Source organism: Oncorhynchus mykiss, chromosome 6 (genome assembly GCF_013265735.2).
Source record: "Oncorhynchus mykiss isolate Arlee chromosome 6, USDA_OmykA_1.1, whole genome shotgun sequence".
NCBI lineage: Eukaryota > Metazoa > Chordata > Actinopteri > Salmoniformes > Salmonidae > Oncorhynchus > Oncorhynchus mykiss.
The window spans coordinates 17807384-17822000 of record NC_048570.1 but is presented as its reverse complement, the minus strand read 5'-3'; the positions used below and the strand labels follow the sequence as shown (position 1 = coordinate 17822000).

The 14617-nt window shown below is 42.7% G+C and overlaps 1 protein-coding gene across 1 annotated transcript; it reads right to left on the bottom strand.

Moving 5' to 3' along the window:
- Positions 1-4071: 4071 nt before the first annotated feature.
- LOC110525361 (mevalonate kinase) lies at positions 4072-14518 on the bottom strand. The gene is made up of 11 exons (XM_021605402.2): positions 14366-14518; positions 14168-14264; positions 11918-12065; positions 9769-9916; positions 8357-8512; positions 7691-7794; positions 7304-7349; positions 6693-6783; positions 6073-6192; positions 5459-5612; positions 4072-4508 (listed from the first exon to the last, which is right to left on the bottom strand). The coding sequence occupies exons 2-11, from the start codon at positions 14243-14245 to the stop codon at positions 4357-4359; spliced, it is 1197 nt and encodes a 398-aa protein (XP_021461077.2). The 5' UTR covers positions 14246-14264; positions 14366-14518; the 3' UTR covers positions 4072-4356.
- Between the last annotated feature and the right edge of the window lie 99 nt (positions 14519-14617).

The following is a 14617-nucleotide window of genomic DNA, read 5'->3' as shown; positions in this document are numbered from 1 at the left end:
GAGATGTAGCCTACCTACCAATAGTTATTTTTAAAGGCCTTGCATTTCTTGGTCTGCGGCATGATGTCTCAGACATATTTGATGACCAAAGAAATCAGATAAAGGCTGTCATTTTCAATTTCATACTCAGCTCTTGGAAAGAAGAGCTTGAGGGGCTGTCTTCAAAAAAACATTGTCTCACCACAAAAAAAAGTATGGAGAAATACAATTTTTGCTTTGGACCTTGAAAAAACAATTACCGTGCTATGCTTCTTGAGGAAGTGGTTTATGTAAAAAAATCTATTTTTTATTTTTAGTCAATGAATTCAACATAACTAGTCTTGGATGGTGTCCAAGTGTGCAATAGCTCCTTTAAAAAAGACATCCACACACAATTTGTGACACATAGAACTAGAAGGTTTTCAGTTTTAAAAAGGTTAGTTTAACAAATAGTGCATCAGCCATGGCATTGTATTGACACCTGAAGCAAACACTGAATGACAGTCTATCGCTCTGACTCACTCAATCCCTGTAGAGGTTAGTGAATTCTTACATTTTGCTGCCATCTATTGGACAAACAGATCACGGCACCCTCTTTTGAAATTAACAAGACGTCAACGAAGGTACTGATATTCAAAAACAAGACTAAAAACCGCACACTGAAAAATAACAGATGGACCAATCTTGAGTTGAAAACAAATAAGCACTAAAGTCAAGGTTGGTCATCTGTCTTAAAAAATATTTTTTTAAATCCCAGTGGGTTCGTTTTGACTCGTTTTTTAATACTATTTCTCTCTGCCAAAACCAGCAGCTAGACACACTGCTGAGCACAGTGTTTCTTGCTCTTTTGCAGCATCTGCTTTAGACATCTAATGAAAAGCTCATGAAAAACCTAGAAAAACGGTTCAAACCCACATCTATTAATATTATTCATAATATTCCTAATATTCAGGGGAGGCTCATACTCCTATAGTGAAAATTAGAAAACCACATTTCAAAGTGATGTGTGATCACCTGCCTTGTTCACCTACAATATTAGTTTCATGACCTCATGAAATGGCATGATTTCAGAGTTAGAAAAATAAGTGATGTGTGTGTGATGAGCTATTGTCCTCCCCTGACACAAAGAGTCTTAACTGTTGGTAGTCTAATAGACAAGTGCTATTAACATTTACGCGTCAACCCATACTGTAGCCAACTCTATTGTTCGCTGTTACTCCTTAACTTCTTGGTGACAGGGGGGCAGTATTGAGTAGCTTGGATGAATAAGGTGCCCAGAGTAAACTGCCTGCTACTCTGTCCCAGATGCTAATATATGCATATTATTAGTAGTATTGGATAGAAAACACTGAAGTTTCTAAAACTGTTTGAATGATGTCTGAGTATAACAAAACTCATATGGCAGACTAAAACCTGAGAAAAAGCCAGCCAGGAAGTGGGAAAGTAGTTTTGTAGTTTTCTCAACTCTTTGCCATTCCAATATACAGTGTAAATGGGGTCATATTGCACTTCCTAAGGCTTCCACTAGATGTCAACAATCTTTAGAACTTTTTTTGAAGCTTCTACTGTGAAGTGGGGGTGAAAGAGGGGATTGAGCCAGGTGTCTGGCAGAGTGCCACAGGCTCGTATCGTGCGGCCACGAGAGAGTTTGCTCTCGTTCCATTGCTTTTCTACAGACAATGGAATTCTACGGTTGGAACATTATTGAAGGTTTATGTTAAAAACATCCTAAAGACTGATTCTATACTTAGTTTGACAATTTTCTACGACCTGTAATATAACTTCTTGAACTTTTCGGCCCGACGTTCGGCTGGACCTGAACACGCGTTTGGATTTGTTTACCAAACGCCCTAACAGAAGAAGCTATTTGGAGATAAATTATGAACTTTATCGAACAAATCAAACATTTATTGTGGAACTGGGATTCCTGGGAGTGCATTCTGATGAAGATAAAAGGTAAGTGAATATTTACAGAGCCTTGCGAAAGTATTCGGCCCCCTTGAACTTTGCAACCTTTTGCCACATTTCAGGCTTCTAACAAAGATATAAAACTGTATTTTTTTTTGTGAAGAATCAACAACAAGTGGGACACAATCATGAAGTGGAAAGACATTTATTGGATATTTCAAACTTTTTTAACAATTCAAAAACTGAAAAATTGGGCGTGCAAAATTATTCAGCCCCTTTACTTTCAGTGCAGCAAACTCTCTCCAGAAGTTCAGTGAGGATCTCTGAATGATCCAATGTTGACCTAAATGACTAATGATGATAAATACAATCCACCTGTGTGTAATCAAGTCTCCGTATAAATGCACCTGCACTGTGATAGTCTCAGAGGTCCGTTAAAAGCGCAGAGAGCATCATGAAGAACAAGGAACACACCAGGCAGGTCCGAGATACTGTTGTGAAGAAGTTTAAAGCCGGATTTGGATACAAAAATATTTCCCAAGCTTTAAACATCCCAAGGAGCACTGTGCAAGCGATAATATTGAAATGGAAGGAGTATCAGACCACTGCAAATCTACCAAGACCTGGCTGTCCCTCTAAACTTTCAGCTCATACAAGGAGAAGACTGATCAGAGATGCAGCCAAGAGGCCCATGATCACTCTGGATGAACTGCAGAGATCTACAGCTGAGGTGGGAGACTCTGTCCATAGGACAACAATCAGTATGTTGCACAAATCTGGCCTTTATGGAAGAGAGGCAAGAAGAAAGCCATTTCTTAAAGATATCCATAAAAAGTGTCGTTTAAAGTTTGCCACAAGCCACCTGGGAGACACACCAAACATGTGGAAGAAGGTGCTCTGGTCAGATGAAACCAAAAATGAACTTTTTGGCAACAATGCAAAACGTTATGTTTGGCGTAAAAGCAACACAGCTCATCACCCTGAACACACCATCCCCACTGTCAAACATGGTGGTGCCAGCATCATGGTTTGGGCCTGCTTTTCTTCAGCAGGGACAGGGAAGATGGTTAAAATTGATGGGAAGATGGATGGAACCAAATACAGGACCATTCTGGAAGAAAACCTGATGGAGTCTGCAAAAGACCTGGGATTGAGATTTGTCTTCCAACAAGACAATGATCCAAAACATAAAGCAAAATCTACAATGGAATGGTTCAAAAATAAACATATCCAGGTGTTAGAATGGCCAAGTCAAAGTCCAGACCTGAATCCAATCGAGAATCTGTGGAAAGAACTGAAAACTGCTGTTCACAAATGCTCTCCATCCAACCTCACTGAGCTCGAGCTGTTTTGCAAGGAGGAATGGGAAAAATGTCAGTCTCTCGATGTGCAAAACTGATAGAGACATACCCCAAGCGACTTACAGCTGTAATCGCAGCAAAAGGTGGCGCTACAAACTATTAACTTAAGGGGGCTGAATAATTTTGCACGCCCAATTTTTCAGTTTTTGATTTGTTAAAAAAGTTTGAAATATCCAATAAATGTCGTTCCACTTCATGATTGTGTCCCACTTGTTGTTGATTCTTCACAAAAAAATACAGTTTTATATCTTTATGTTTGAAGCCTGAAATGTGGCAAAAGGTCGCAAAGTTCAAGGGGGCCGAATACTTTCGCAAGGCACTGTATAATGCTATTTCCGACTATTGATGACTACACAATATGGTGGATATCTTTTTGGCTGCTTTGTTGTGTGAACGCTGTACTCAGATTATTGCATGGTTTGCTTTTTCCGTAACATTTAAAAAAAATCTGACACAGCGGTTGCATTAAGGAGAAGTATATCTCTAATTCCATGTATAACACTTGTATTTTTAATCAACATTTATGATGAGCATTTCTGTAAATTGATGTGGCTCTCTGTACAATCACTGCATGTTTTAGAACTACTGAACGTAACGCGCCAATGTAAAATGAGATATTTTTAAATATAAATATGCACGTCAGCGAACAAAACATGCATGTATTGTGTAACATGAAGTCCTATGAGTGTCATCTGATGAAGAGCAAAGGTTAGTGATTCATTTTATCTCTATTTGTGCTTTTTGTGACTCCTCTCTTTGGCTGGAAAAATGGCTGTTTTTCTGTGACTTGGTGGTGACCTAACATAATCATTTGTGGTGCTTTCGCTGTAAATCCTTTTTGAAATCGGACACTGTGGCTGGATTAACAAGAATTGTATCTTTAAAATGGTGTAAAATACGTGTATGCTTGAGGAATTTTAATTATGAGATTTTTGTTGTTTCGTATTTGGCGCCCTGCACTTTCACTGGATGTTGGTGAGGTGGGACGCTACCGTCCCACATATCCCAGAAAGGTTTACAATAGAAGACTTGGTAGGCCAGAGTCATGGAGCTAAGCTCCCCGCTACCCTGTAGGGAGGGCATTGGGCACACCCATGGCCAGTGAGTCTCAGTAGCGTGCCAAAACCTCCAGGACCTGCTCTTTCACAGCGAGGGGAGAGTGCTGCTGCACACCTGCTGCCCCGATACGGGTCTCCCAGCAGTCATAGCCACAGTCTTTCAAGTCCTGGATCGTGTTCTGTATCACCGAGCACTCCGTTTCTACGAGAGGAAATCACAAAGAAAAACAAACCATCACACATAGTGAACTACATTTAACACCCAACTTGTTTTTGACCCTCCGTTCCTGCTTACTGCACCGGAGGATTCATTTACATCTGTAGAGCTTGGGAGAAGGACTAGGTTTGCTACTGAAATGGCACCCCTCGGAGTCCGCACCCTAGGGTTCTGTGATGCGAGACTCCCACTAGGAGGTGGAGTCTGACAGCCGCTGTGAGAGCTGAACCCACAAAGCCCTCTCTAGCAAACACCAGGGTGCCCAATAACTGGATAATAATGTGTAAACATAGGCTAGGGCTAAAATGCTTGGGGTGAAAATGTGTCAAATAGGGGAGCAATTTCTGAAAGTAAAAGTAGAAAGCCTCCCACCATGCAGCAAAGGAAATGTTTGCATGGGATTTGTATTTCAGACTGACCTTGAAGAGGGCATTTAACCTGAACCGCTTCTGTGGTGCTGTGTGGCTCAGTGTGTGTGGCTCAGCTGCAAAGGTGGCAGTGGATTTTTGTGGAAGATAAGCATGAAACACGGGATCCTCCTGGCTAACGCAACCAGCTCTCCTTCTCTATGCCGTCAGTTTGAGACAACATAACTATTACCTCAAAAGAGGATGACATTTTGGCACACAACCCATATCTTGGCTCACCGTCAAATCAATATAATGAGCCAAATCTACTGATGTGTCGACATACAATAAGCATGCAGATGTCATTTCACAGATCTCGCTCACCGTTAAGAGGTCACACTATTCATAAAAATATAGACAAGGCAACAAGGCTCTCAGCAACTCTCTGCCCCAAAATTAAAGGCCAGCGCCATAGATGGTGGCAATGCCAATGCAGTGTAAGAACACATAACATACAGACGCCCCCACTTGATTACTGTGAGCCAGATGAAAGTGTAGGGAGGCGTTACCAGCAGTCAGCTACAGTACCTGGTCTAAGCAAGGTAATGCCACAGCCCCCTCCTCCGGCACCAGTCAGCTTGCTGTGTAGACCTCTGGCCAGGGTGACCTGGCACAGGGTGTCCAGGGTCGTGTGTCCGACACCAATCACATTCAGGTGGTGCTGGTTGATGTCAATAAGCTCCTATGGGAGACATAATAGCAGCTGTGGGTTTTTACATAATTTCATTTTCAATCTGTTTTGTATGAAAACACAATTTAGTTCTGTATTTTGGCTTTTCATGCAGCTGTAGTTTTTACCAGGGGTGCAACTTTGGTTTTAGAAGTGAGGGGGGGGTATAATTATTTTTATAAATTAAGATAAACACTCCAAACAGCCTACCCAAACGCTCGCAGGCATCCGCATGGTCCTAAAGCACACCGTTGCCTCATTTTGTATCACATTCCAATGATAAAACTGGGGGGGACAACAAATGCAATTTCAACATGTTAAGGGGACATGTCCCCCGTCCCTAGTGAAAGTTGCACCCCTGGCTTTTACCATGTGTAAGAGTAAGTCAATAATTTCTACGTTGTGTCAGACTGGTAGTGTCTGCCCCACCAGAACACACCGTCTATAGGCAACATGTGTTTCCATACTCTACCTCCAGGACATTGTAGTGCTCTGGTGTGGGGGTGTCGCTGGCCATCTCTGTTAAGGTCTGCTCACAGGTGCAGGAGACTGCATCCACAGACTCCAGTACAGGGTTTATAATAGAGGGAAACTGGCGGGGGGAGGAAGAGAACACCAAATAAAATATATACTTTTTACAAATAATTGGGAATTCAAAGTAAAGGAATTTAACAACACTAAATATACTTTTAAAAAGTCAGTGCAGACTAAAGCAGCAAATGTCCATAATAACGTCTCATCTAGCGGTCATATCATTAATTAAAACAGTCAGTACATATTGCATAGCAGCACAAAAAGCCAGTCACTCGGTGCTGAGCAAAAAAAAAATGTAGCTCTTTCCCATAATCACAACACTGCCAGTAACGTCACCTATGACAATCTAACAGAACAGAAGTGCTCACACCTGTGGATGTCACCTAGGCAACGGCACACAGGGGTGCTAGCTTAGCGCTTCTTCTCCATGTTTTATGAAGGCAGTCAATGCCAGGCCCAAGAGTGTCTTTCCCGTGCAAATTAAAGCCCTGGTGATTACACTAATTACAGGGCTGGGGAGGAGAACACAGTGTAGACGAGACCACAGCCATTTAGTACCTTGTTCATTTTGTCCTTCACTCCAGCAACAAGTACCTTGGTGCTGCGAGGGACCTTGGTGTTTGTGAGTAGGATCCTTAACATTGGGACCCTACAAGTGGGAAAACATTAAAGGAAAGTTAGCAATATCATACCACATTATGTACCTGTATTTATTCAGGTGATGCTATTGTCAATGTTTCTCCTCATGAGTGGCAATAGCAGAGTGGAGTCCATAGAATCCAAAGAGAAGGAGCACAGACTATATTTTCCATTCATTGTTTGTGAAAGCATGGGCAGTGTCACGGAGGTATGTCCTTATTCTAAAGTAGTCCATTGTAACTGCATTGGGGATTTAATCCATTAACACACTGACCTGGATGACATTCATTAATCCCTCCACAACACAGTCGACTACTTTAAAATAAGGCATGCTATCACACTCTGTAAAACTGGCAATGTAAATTAGGCCCATTGACCATATTCACTGCAGTGACATGGAAAGGGATTGGTGCTTCTTCACCTGCATTGCTTGCTGTTTGGGGTTTTAGGCTGGGTTTCTGTACAGCACTTTGAGATATCAGCTGATGTACGAAGGGCTATATAAAATAAATTTGTTTAGTGTACAGTACCTGCTTAAGGCTGTTATCTTCCCAGAACGGTATCTCAATATGCCACCTTCAAGAGTCAAAGCAAAGTGATAGGCCATCAATCAGATACCATAATAGAGTAATTTAAGCAAAATAGTATTTTCTGGCTGCAAAACAGCCCTCACACCACACAAAGGAATACTGCAGCTGGTGACTGCATTACATGCAGCACATTTCCCCACTGCTAACTGTAACATCAGCCTGCTCACAGAGAACACACACAAGAAAAGTAACTCCCGCTACAATACCGTTCAGTGCCGTTCTGCAGACAGAACATGCTGCCAGATTGTACCACACACACCACAAAGCTGTGTGCTACCGTGGGGTCTGTGCTGTTGAGTGCACAAGGCAGAGGGATCCGGGTCTTACCCCATGTCCCCACAGCATTGTCTACCCCTGAGGGGTTCCCATGGATGATCCTCTCTCCCTGAAACGCCCACCTGTTGATCAGCTCCATCTCCACCTCACCCCACCTGTTGAAACACATTGAAATACAGAAGAGATGATTACAATGAGGATTTACATTGGGCATTCAACCCCTATCTAACAGAGCCCTCTTGTCCCCCACTCTGTGCTTGTGATGAGTCCAGCCCCGCCCATACTGACATGTGAGGACATCAGAAACAAAGTCCGATCTGACTTCCAGAATTTATAACGAACAAGCATCCTCCACTTGTGGAAATAGATTTAAGAAAAATGGGGATCTGAAAACTATCAAAATCTTTACAGACGACTGAAAAACAATATGTAGGTTGCTGGAGAAACTGCAGCCAAACGGAAGCAAATAGTTCACACTGTGGGCAGAATATATTTGTATTGACTGACTGTCTGGAGGGTGGAATAGCATATCCAAGGACTCAGCTAGTGGTGCTGCAGCCGCTACTCTAAATTAACTCGAGTAACTATAAATTAAGACAAATATGACTTACAATGTTTTATCTGTTTGTTCCAATAAAAAAAAACAGCTACTGAGAGATTTCTTTAAATAATTCAATGTTAATAGATCCAGTAGGGTATTTGGTGTTAGGTCATTACCTGGCTGTGTTTTCCTGGTCACTCAGTGGAGAAGGGATGGTCCCACTGGCAGAAAGCATGGCTGCAGCCAGGCACACAGAGTAGGCAGCGCTGGACCCCAGACCCGCTCCAGTTGGCAACTCTGACCACACAGACACCGTCAGACTGGGCAACTCCCTGAGATGGACGAGAACTATTAACCACATTCAATCAATTACTGCAAACATTATCAGCATGGCTTTCTTACATCTAGGAATGTGACTGTAGTAGGATTTCTTCAGCCTAGTTGGGTATGGCTGAGTGAAAAACGATTAAATGTGGATGAAAAAGCTAAAAATAGCAAAAAAAATGTTAGTGTTTAAACACTAGCTACACTAGTGTTTGTAATAGGTTTTAGGGCACTCAATCCCACACAAAAACATCACACTTTGCAACAGCTCCTACAGCAAAAACATCCCAAAAAAGCACATTTCCTTTGATCTTAACCCAACTGGCCAAAGGGTCTAGACACAGCAGTCCTTTTTATTGTTAACGACTAGTGTGGCGTACATATGTGCATGGGTGTGACTGCAGTAGACTTGCCCTTTCTGGGCAGACAAGACAGGCACTGTCAATGCCCACGACAGCCGGGCTCTTTCTGGGCAGACAGGACAGACACTGTCAATGCCCACGACAGCCAGGCTCTTTCTGGGCAGACAGGACAGGCACTGTCAATGCCCATGACAGCCAGGCTCTTTCTGGGCAGACAGGACAGGCACTGTCAATGCCCATGACAGCCAGGCTATTTCTGGGCAGACAGGACAGGCACTGTCAATGCCCATGACAGCCAGGCTCTTTCTGGGCAGACAGGACAGGCACTGTCAATGCCCATGACAGCCAGGCTATTTCTGGGCAGACAGGACAGGCACTGTCAATGCCCATGACAGCCAGGCTCTTTCTGGGCAGACAGGACAGGCACTGTCAATGCCCATGACAGCCAGGCTCTTTCTGGGCAGACAGGACAGGCACAGTCAATGCCCATGACAGCCAGGCTCTTTCTGGGCAGACAGGACAGGCACAGTCAATGCCCATGACAGCCAGGCTCTTTCTGGGCAGACAGGACAGGAGGACGCTCAAAACTAATTAAGGAGCTGCTTTCCCTAGGGACAAGGGCATCCATACTTGTTAAGGCTGCAGCGTGAGCCCAGTGCCAGCCTATCATTAGTGGCTGACCGTCCTGTCAGAGACCGTCCACCACGATCTCAGACATGCTAGCATGCTAACTCACGATTAGGCCTACTCCTTAGCATCTACCCAGCTCCTATCTGTCCAAGTCTTTCTCACTAAGATGGGGTCTGTGGTGTTCATTTGGGCATTAGAGGTTTGGTTCTTGGGTACCAAGATTAGCATTACCCTATGTTAACAGGCCTATATAAATCAGTTGACACGCTTACCTTGACTTGGCAAAGACACAGAGGTAGATGTAGAGGAAGGCTAGGATGGCCATGCTGCGAGTATCCAAGGTTCCATTTGATACACCAACAAAGTTTCGCAGCATCCTGACAAGCTCTGCATCAAGCTCATTCACATTCCCCAGCTCAGCTGTGAGACAGAATGACACAAAGACAACGTTACAATAAGAGAATAAAACAAAAACAACCACAACGATACTTTCAGCTGTTATTTTACAACTTTGCCAATCGTTTCTGGGTTCAAGTCCAGCTCATCTCCAAAATGTGCTACATTGGCGTCTTGTGCTGATTCATTAACTGAATTTTTTTATTTTACTTATTAAATTTGTTACGTTTTTTGGGGGGGGATTGAGCTCAATGAGCACATATATTGCACAGTTTTTCTAGAAATAAATCAGATCAAGCCTGAACTATGCGATGTAGTAGGGAGTTGTAGATTCAAACAGGCCAATATTCTACATATTTTAGTGCATAAAACATGGCAATTAACTACAATGACCATAATGGAGAGACGGAAGAGGAAGCGGGACGTCGGGACGATTTGCAAGAACATATGGCGGAAGGTTGGACATGGCGGAGAGTAGTGCGGACCAAGTCGAGAAAATGGCTGTGCTGGAATGTGATCAATATGGGTGACAGTTCTGATGATGTGGATCAGGAGGATTAGGGTCAAGGATCTGAATGGTCTGTAGTGGAGAGACATAGGAAGAAGAGCGATCATGAAACAGAAAGCAGTGGAGCATCTAGTAAAGAAGGCATAAAGAGGGTCAAGGTAGGAAGCAAGACTAATAATGTGTCGGAGTGGAAAGTTCTGATGGTGTTTGAGACCACAGGGCCTCGTTCACACCCTATCCGATTAACCAATGCCGTAGAGAAAGAGATAGGCGAATTCAAACTAGCCCGGTTCATTGGAAATGGAAGACTGCTAATACTTTGTGGTAGCCAGGCTCAGCAAGGGAATATTCTGCTAATGGAAAAGCTTAATGGGAAGAAGATTAAAAGCCATGTCCCTGGTGCTTATGCTAGATTGAGGGGAGTCATCACTGGGGTTCCATTATCTATGTCCATAGATGATATTATAGAAAATGTGAAGAGAGGCAGAGTGATTGAGACCAAAGGATTGATCAGTAGGAAAGAAGGTCAAAGATGTGAAAGCTTATCAGTGCTGCTCAGTACAGATAGGATTCCTTTTTTCAATGCAAGAAATGGAAAGCAGATGTTACTGTCGAACATGCTGAATAATCCTGAGGGTGGATTGTTTCAGCATGATATCAAGTGTAATAGGGTAGGGGTGCTTGATTGGGGAGGGTGATAGAAATTAGTATGGATAGATGTCTTTTTTCTTAGTAGCACAGAATTCGGCAGACTATAATTGATCGCACACTCCAGCACAGTAGGTGTTTGGTCTGTTCTTCTTTTATGCCTGCTACAGAAGCAGAAGAATGCATGATCGTGATGCGATATAGAGAGCAGCTGTTGCTTCGAGAGGTATCACTACCTGAAAAAACATGATCTAAGTGATTGATAGTTGGTATTCAGCAGTCATAAAAGTATGCTTTATTTACTTTGAAGAACTACAAAACAGTAATTTTGTCAGAAATCATAGGCAGCAGCTCTATAGAGATGAGATAACTTGGAATTAAATAAAGTTGTTAAATAAAACAAATGTAATACACACAATAACTGAAATATTTTATTAAAGTAATGTGCATAAATGGTTAATAAGTGATAAGCAGTAATGGGTAGTCACTACCATCATGGGACTTTTATTCATTGTTTTATTCTGTGTGGTTACAGCATTTAACCTTACCCAAATAATCAAAACCCAAATCCATGAATATTTAACCGAAACTACCACAAAAACACTAATAGCTCAGCACTATCAGAAGTGGAATACAGCTACTGGGAGGCCATTATGTACCACAGCATGGATGCCAGGAACGTGAAGAGAAGGGACAAGCTTTCAGAAGGGGGGGGGGGGGGGGGGTGTAATGTAGCAACCTTTGTACAACACCTACCTGGTCAAGAGGTTCAAGCCTCTTTGTGTAATGACTAAGGTGTTGGACTGACAGGGACCAGGGTTCAAATCCCACTCCAGTTACCAATCTGTCAGCCCTACAACATCACTCACCTCCAGAGTCAGGGAGGAGCTGCTTCAACACGGCCACATCCCAGCTGAGGAAAGTGTTGATGTTGGGGAGATTGATGCAGACTTTACTGGTGGATGTTGCCTGCAACCGTAGGTATGTGCGCAGGTTCAAACTTACAGCCAGAGCCACCTAGCACGGGTGGGAGCAAAAATACCTCTGAATTATTGTTGTGGTTAATGTCAAATCAATTTAATTTCAACAACTGCTTGTCCTGGGGGTCATATGACAAACAAATCTCATGAATACATAAAAATGATGGACTGGCATGGACAACTATCTTCAATAAGATATTCATACAATAAAGTAAATCAGGCTCAAAATATACTTAACAAAAGTATAAAACGTAAAATGTAAAGTGTTAGTGTCCCATAGTTCATGAGCTTAAATAAATGATCCCAGAATTTTTCCATACACAAAAAAAAAATGCTTATTTCTCTCAAATGTTGTGCACAAATTAGTTTAAATCCCAGTTAGTTAACATGTCTCCTTTGCCACGATAGTCCATCCACAGGTGTGGTATATCAAGAAGCTGATTAAAGAGCATGATCATTACACAGATGCACTTTGTGCTGGGGACAATAAACAGCAAATAAAATGTGCAGTTGTGTCACACAACAATGCCATATACGTCTCAAGTTGAGAGGAAGTGTGCAATTGGCATGCTGACTGCAGCAATGTCCACCAGAGATGATGCCATATAATTTTATGTTCATTTCTCTACTATAAGCCACCTCCCAATGTCGTTTTATAGAATTTGGCAGTCCAACCGGCCTCACAATCGAAGACCACATGGAACCACGCCAGTCCAGGACCTCCACATCCAGTTTCTTCACCGGTGGGATCGTCTGAGACCAGCCACCCAGACAGCTGATGAAACTGAGAAGTATCTCTGTCTGTAATAAAGCCCTTTTGTGGGGAAAAACTAATTGTGAGTGGGTGGGCCTGACTCCCCAGCAGGTAGGCCTATGTCCTCCCCGGCCCACCCATGGCTACGCCCCTGCCCAGTTATGTGAAATCCATTGATGGGGCCTAATTAAATGTATTTCAATTGACTGATTTCCTTATGAACTGTAAATTAGTAAAATCATTAATTGTTGCATTTATAATATTGTTCAGTACATGTCTGTTTTTTATTTTCACCTTGATTTAACCAGGTAAGCTAGTTGAGAACAAGTTCTCATTTACAACTGACCTGGCCAAGATAAAGCAAAGCAGTGCGACACAAAGCAAAGCAGTGCGACACACAACACAGTTACACATGGAATAAACAAACATACAGTCAATAATACAATAGAGAAAGTCTATATACAGTGTGTGCAAATGAGGTAGGATAAGGGGGGGGTGAGGCAATAAATAGGCCATAGTGGCAAAATTATTACAGTATGGAAAATTAAACACTGGGGTGATAGATGTGTAGGAGATGAGTGTGCAAGTAGCAATACTGGGCAAAATAAATAACAATATGGTGATGATAGTTGGATGGGCTATTTACAGATTGGTTATGTACAGGTGCAGTGATCTGTGAGCTGCTCTCACAGCTGGTGCTTAAAGCTAGTGAGGGAGATATGAGTCTCCAGTTTCAGTGATTTTTGAAGTTCGTTCCAGTCATTGGCAGCAGAGAACTGGAAGGAAAGGCAGCCGAAGGATGAATTGGCTTTGTGGGTGACCTGCTGGAGCGTGTGCTGCGGGTGGGTGCTGCTATGGTGACCAGTGTTGAGATAAGGCGGGGCTTTACCTAGCATAGACTTATAGATGACCTGGAGCCATTGGGTTTGGCGACTAATATGTAGTGAGGGCCAGCCAATGAGAGCATACAGGTCGCAGTGGTGGGTAGTATATGGGGCGGTGGTGACAAACTGGATGGCACTGTGATAGACTACATCCAATTTGCTGAGTAGAGTGTTGGAGGCTATTTTGTAAATGACATCGCCGAAGTCAAGGATCGGTAGGATGGTCAGTTTTACAAGGGAATGTTTGGCAGTATGAGGTTAGGATGCTTTGTTGTGAAATAGGAAATCCTCATGCCATTTGCACACACTGTATATAGACTTTATTTTTATATATTGTGTTACTGACTGCACGCTTGTTTATTCCATGTGTAACTCTGTGTTGTTGTTTGTGTCGCACTGCTTTGCTTCATCTTGGCCAGGTCGCAGTTGAAAATGAGAACTTGTTCTCAACTAGCTTACCTGGTTAAATTAAATAAAGGTGAAATATAAAAAAATACTTACCTTGCCATGCACGACCGCGTGTTCTCCATGGAGGATAGCTTTCCCTGGTGCAGACACTATACATTCCTTGATTTGCATTCTGATAGCAAAATGAAGCCTGCCAAGTAAATGTTGAATTGTTAGTAAAATAGATAACGTTAGCTAGCTTCTTCCAGTTAATTAATCGGGAAAACGTCCTGTAGCTATATATAGTAATACCTCCAAACCACTCCGTACGATGAGAGGTGGTCTTTACAAACACCCGTGGTAGTTTTAGAAGAGATAAAGCGTCCTTATGAAGCTGTCGGCACTCTTAAATACCACAATCTTGAAAACATCAAGCGACAGTCAACACAGCCAGCGGGACATGCCTCTGGCTTCATGTCCAATCAGCGCTAGAGGTGAGATGTACAGATATTTTGATAGCCAATCAAAATCCTACTCTCACCCTCGTGCCATTGGTCGTGTGAT

Excerpts from the sequence above, each read along its gene's own strand:
- LOC110525361 (XM_021605402.2), bottom strand. The coding sequence starts at position 14,245 with ATGCAAATCAAGGAATGTATAGTGTCTGCACCAGGGAAAGCTATCCTC. Across the intron at positions 8,513-9,768 it reads TGTGTCTTTGCCAAGTCAAG|GGAGTTGCCCAGTCTGACGG; the intron begins GTAAGCGTGTCA and ends CGTCCATCTCAG. Across the intron at positions 6,784-7,303 it reads AAGATAACAGCCTTAAGCAG|GGTCCCAATGTTAAGGATCC; the intron begins GTACTGTACACT and ends TCCCACTTGTAG.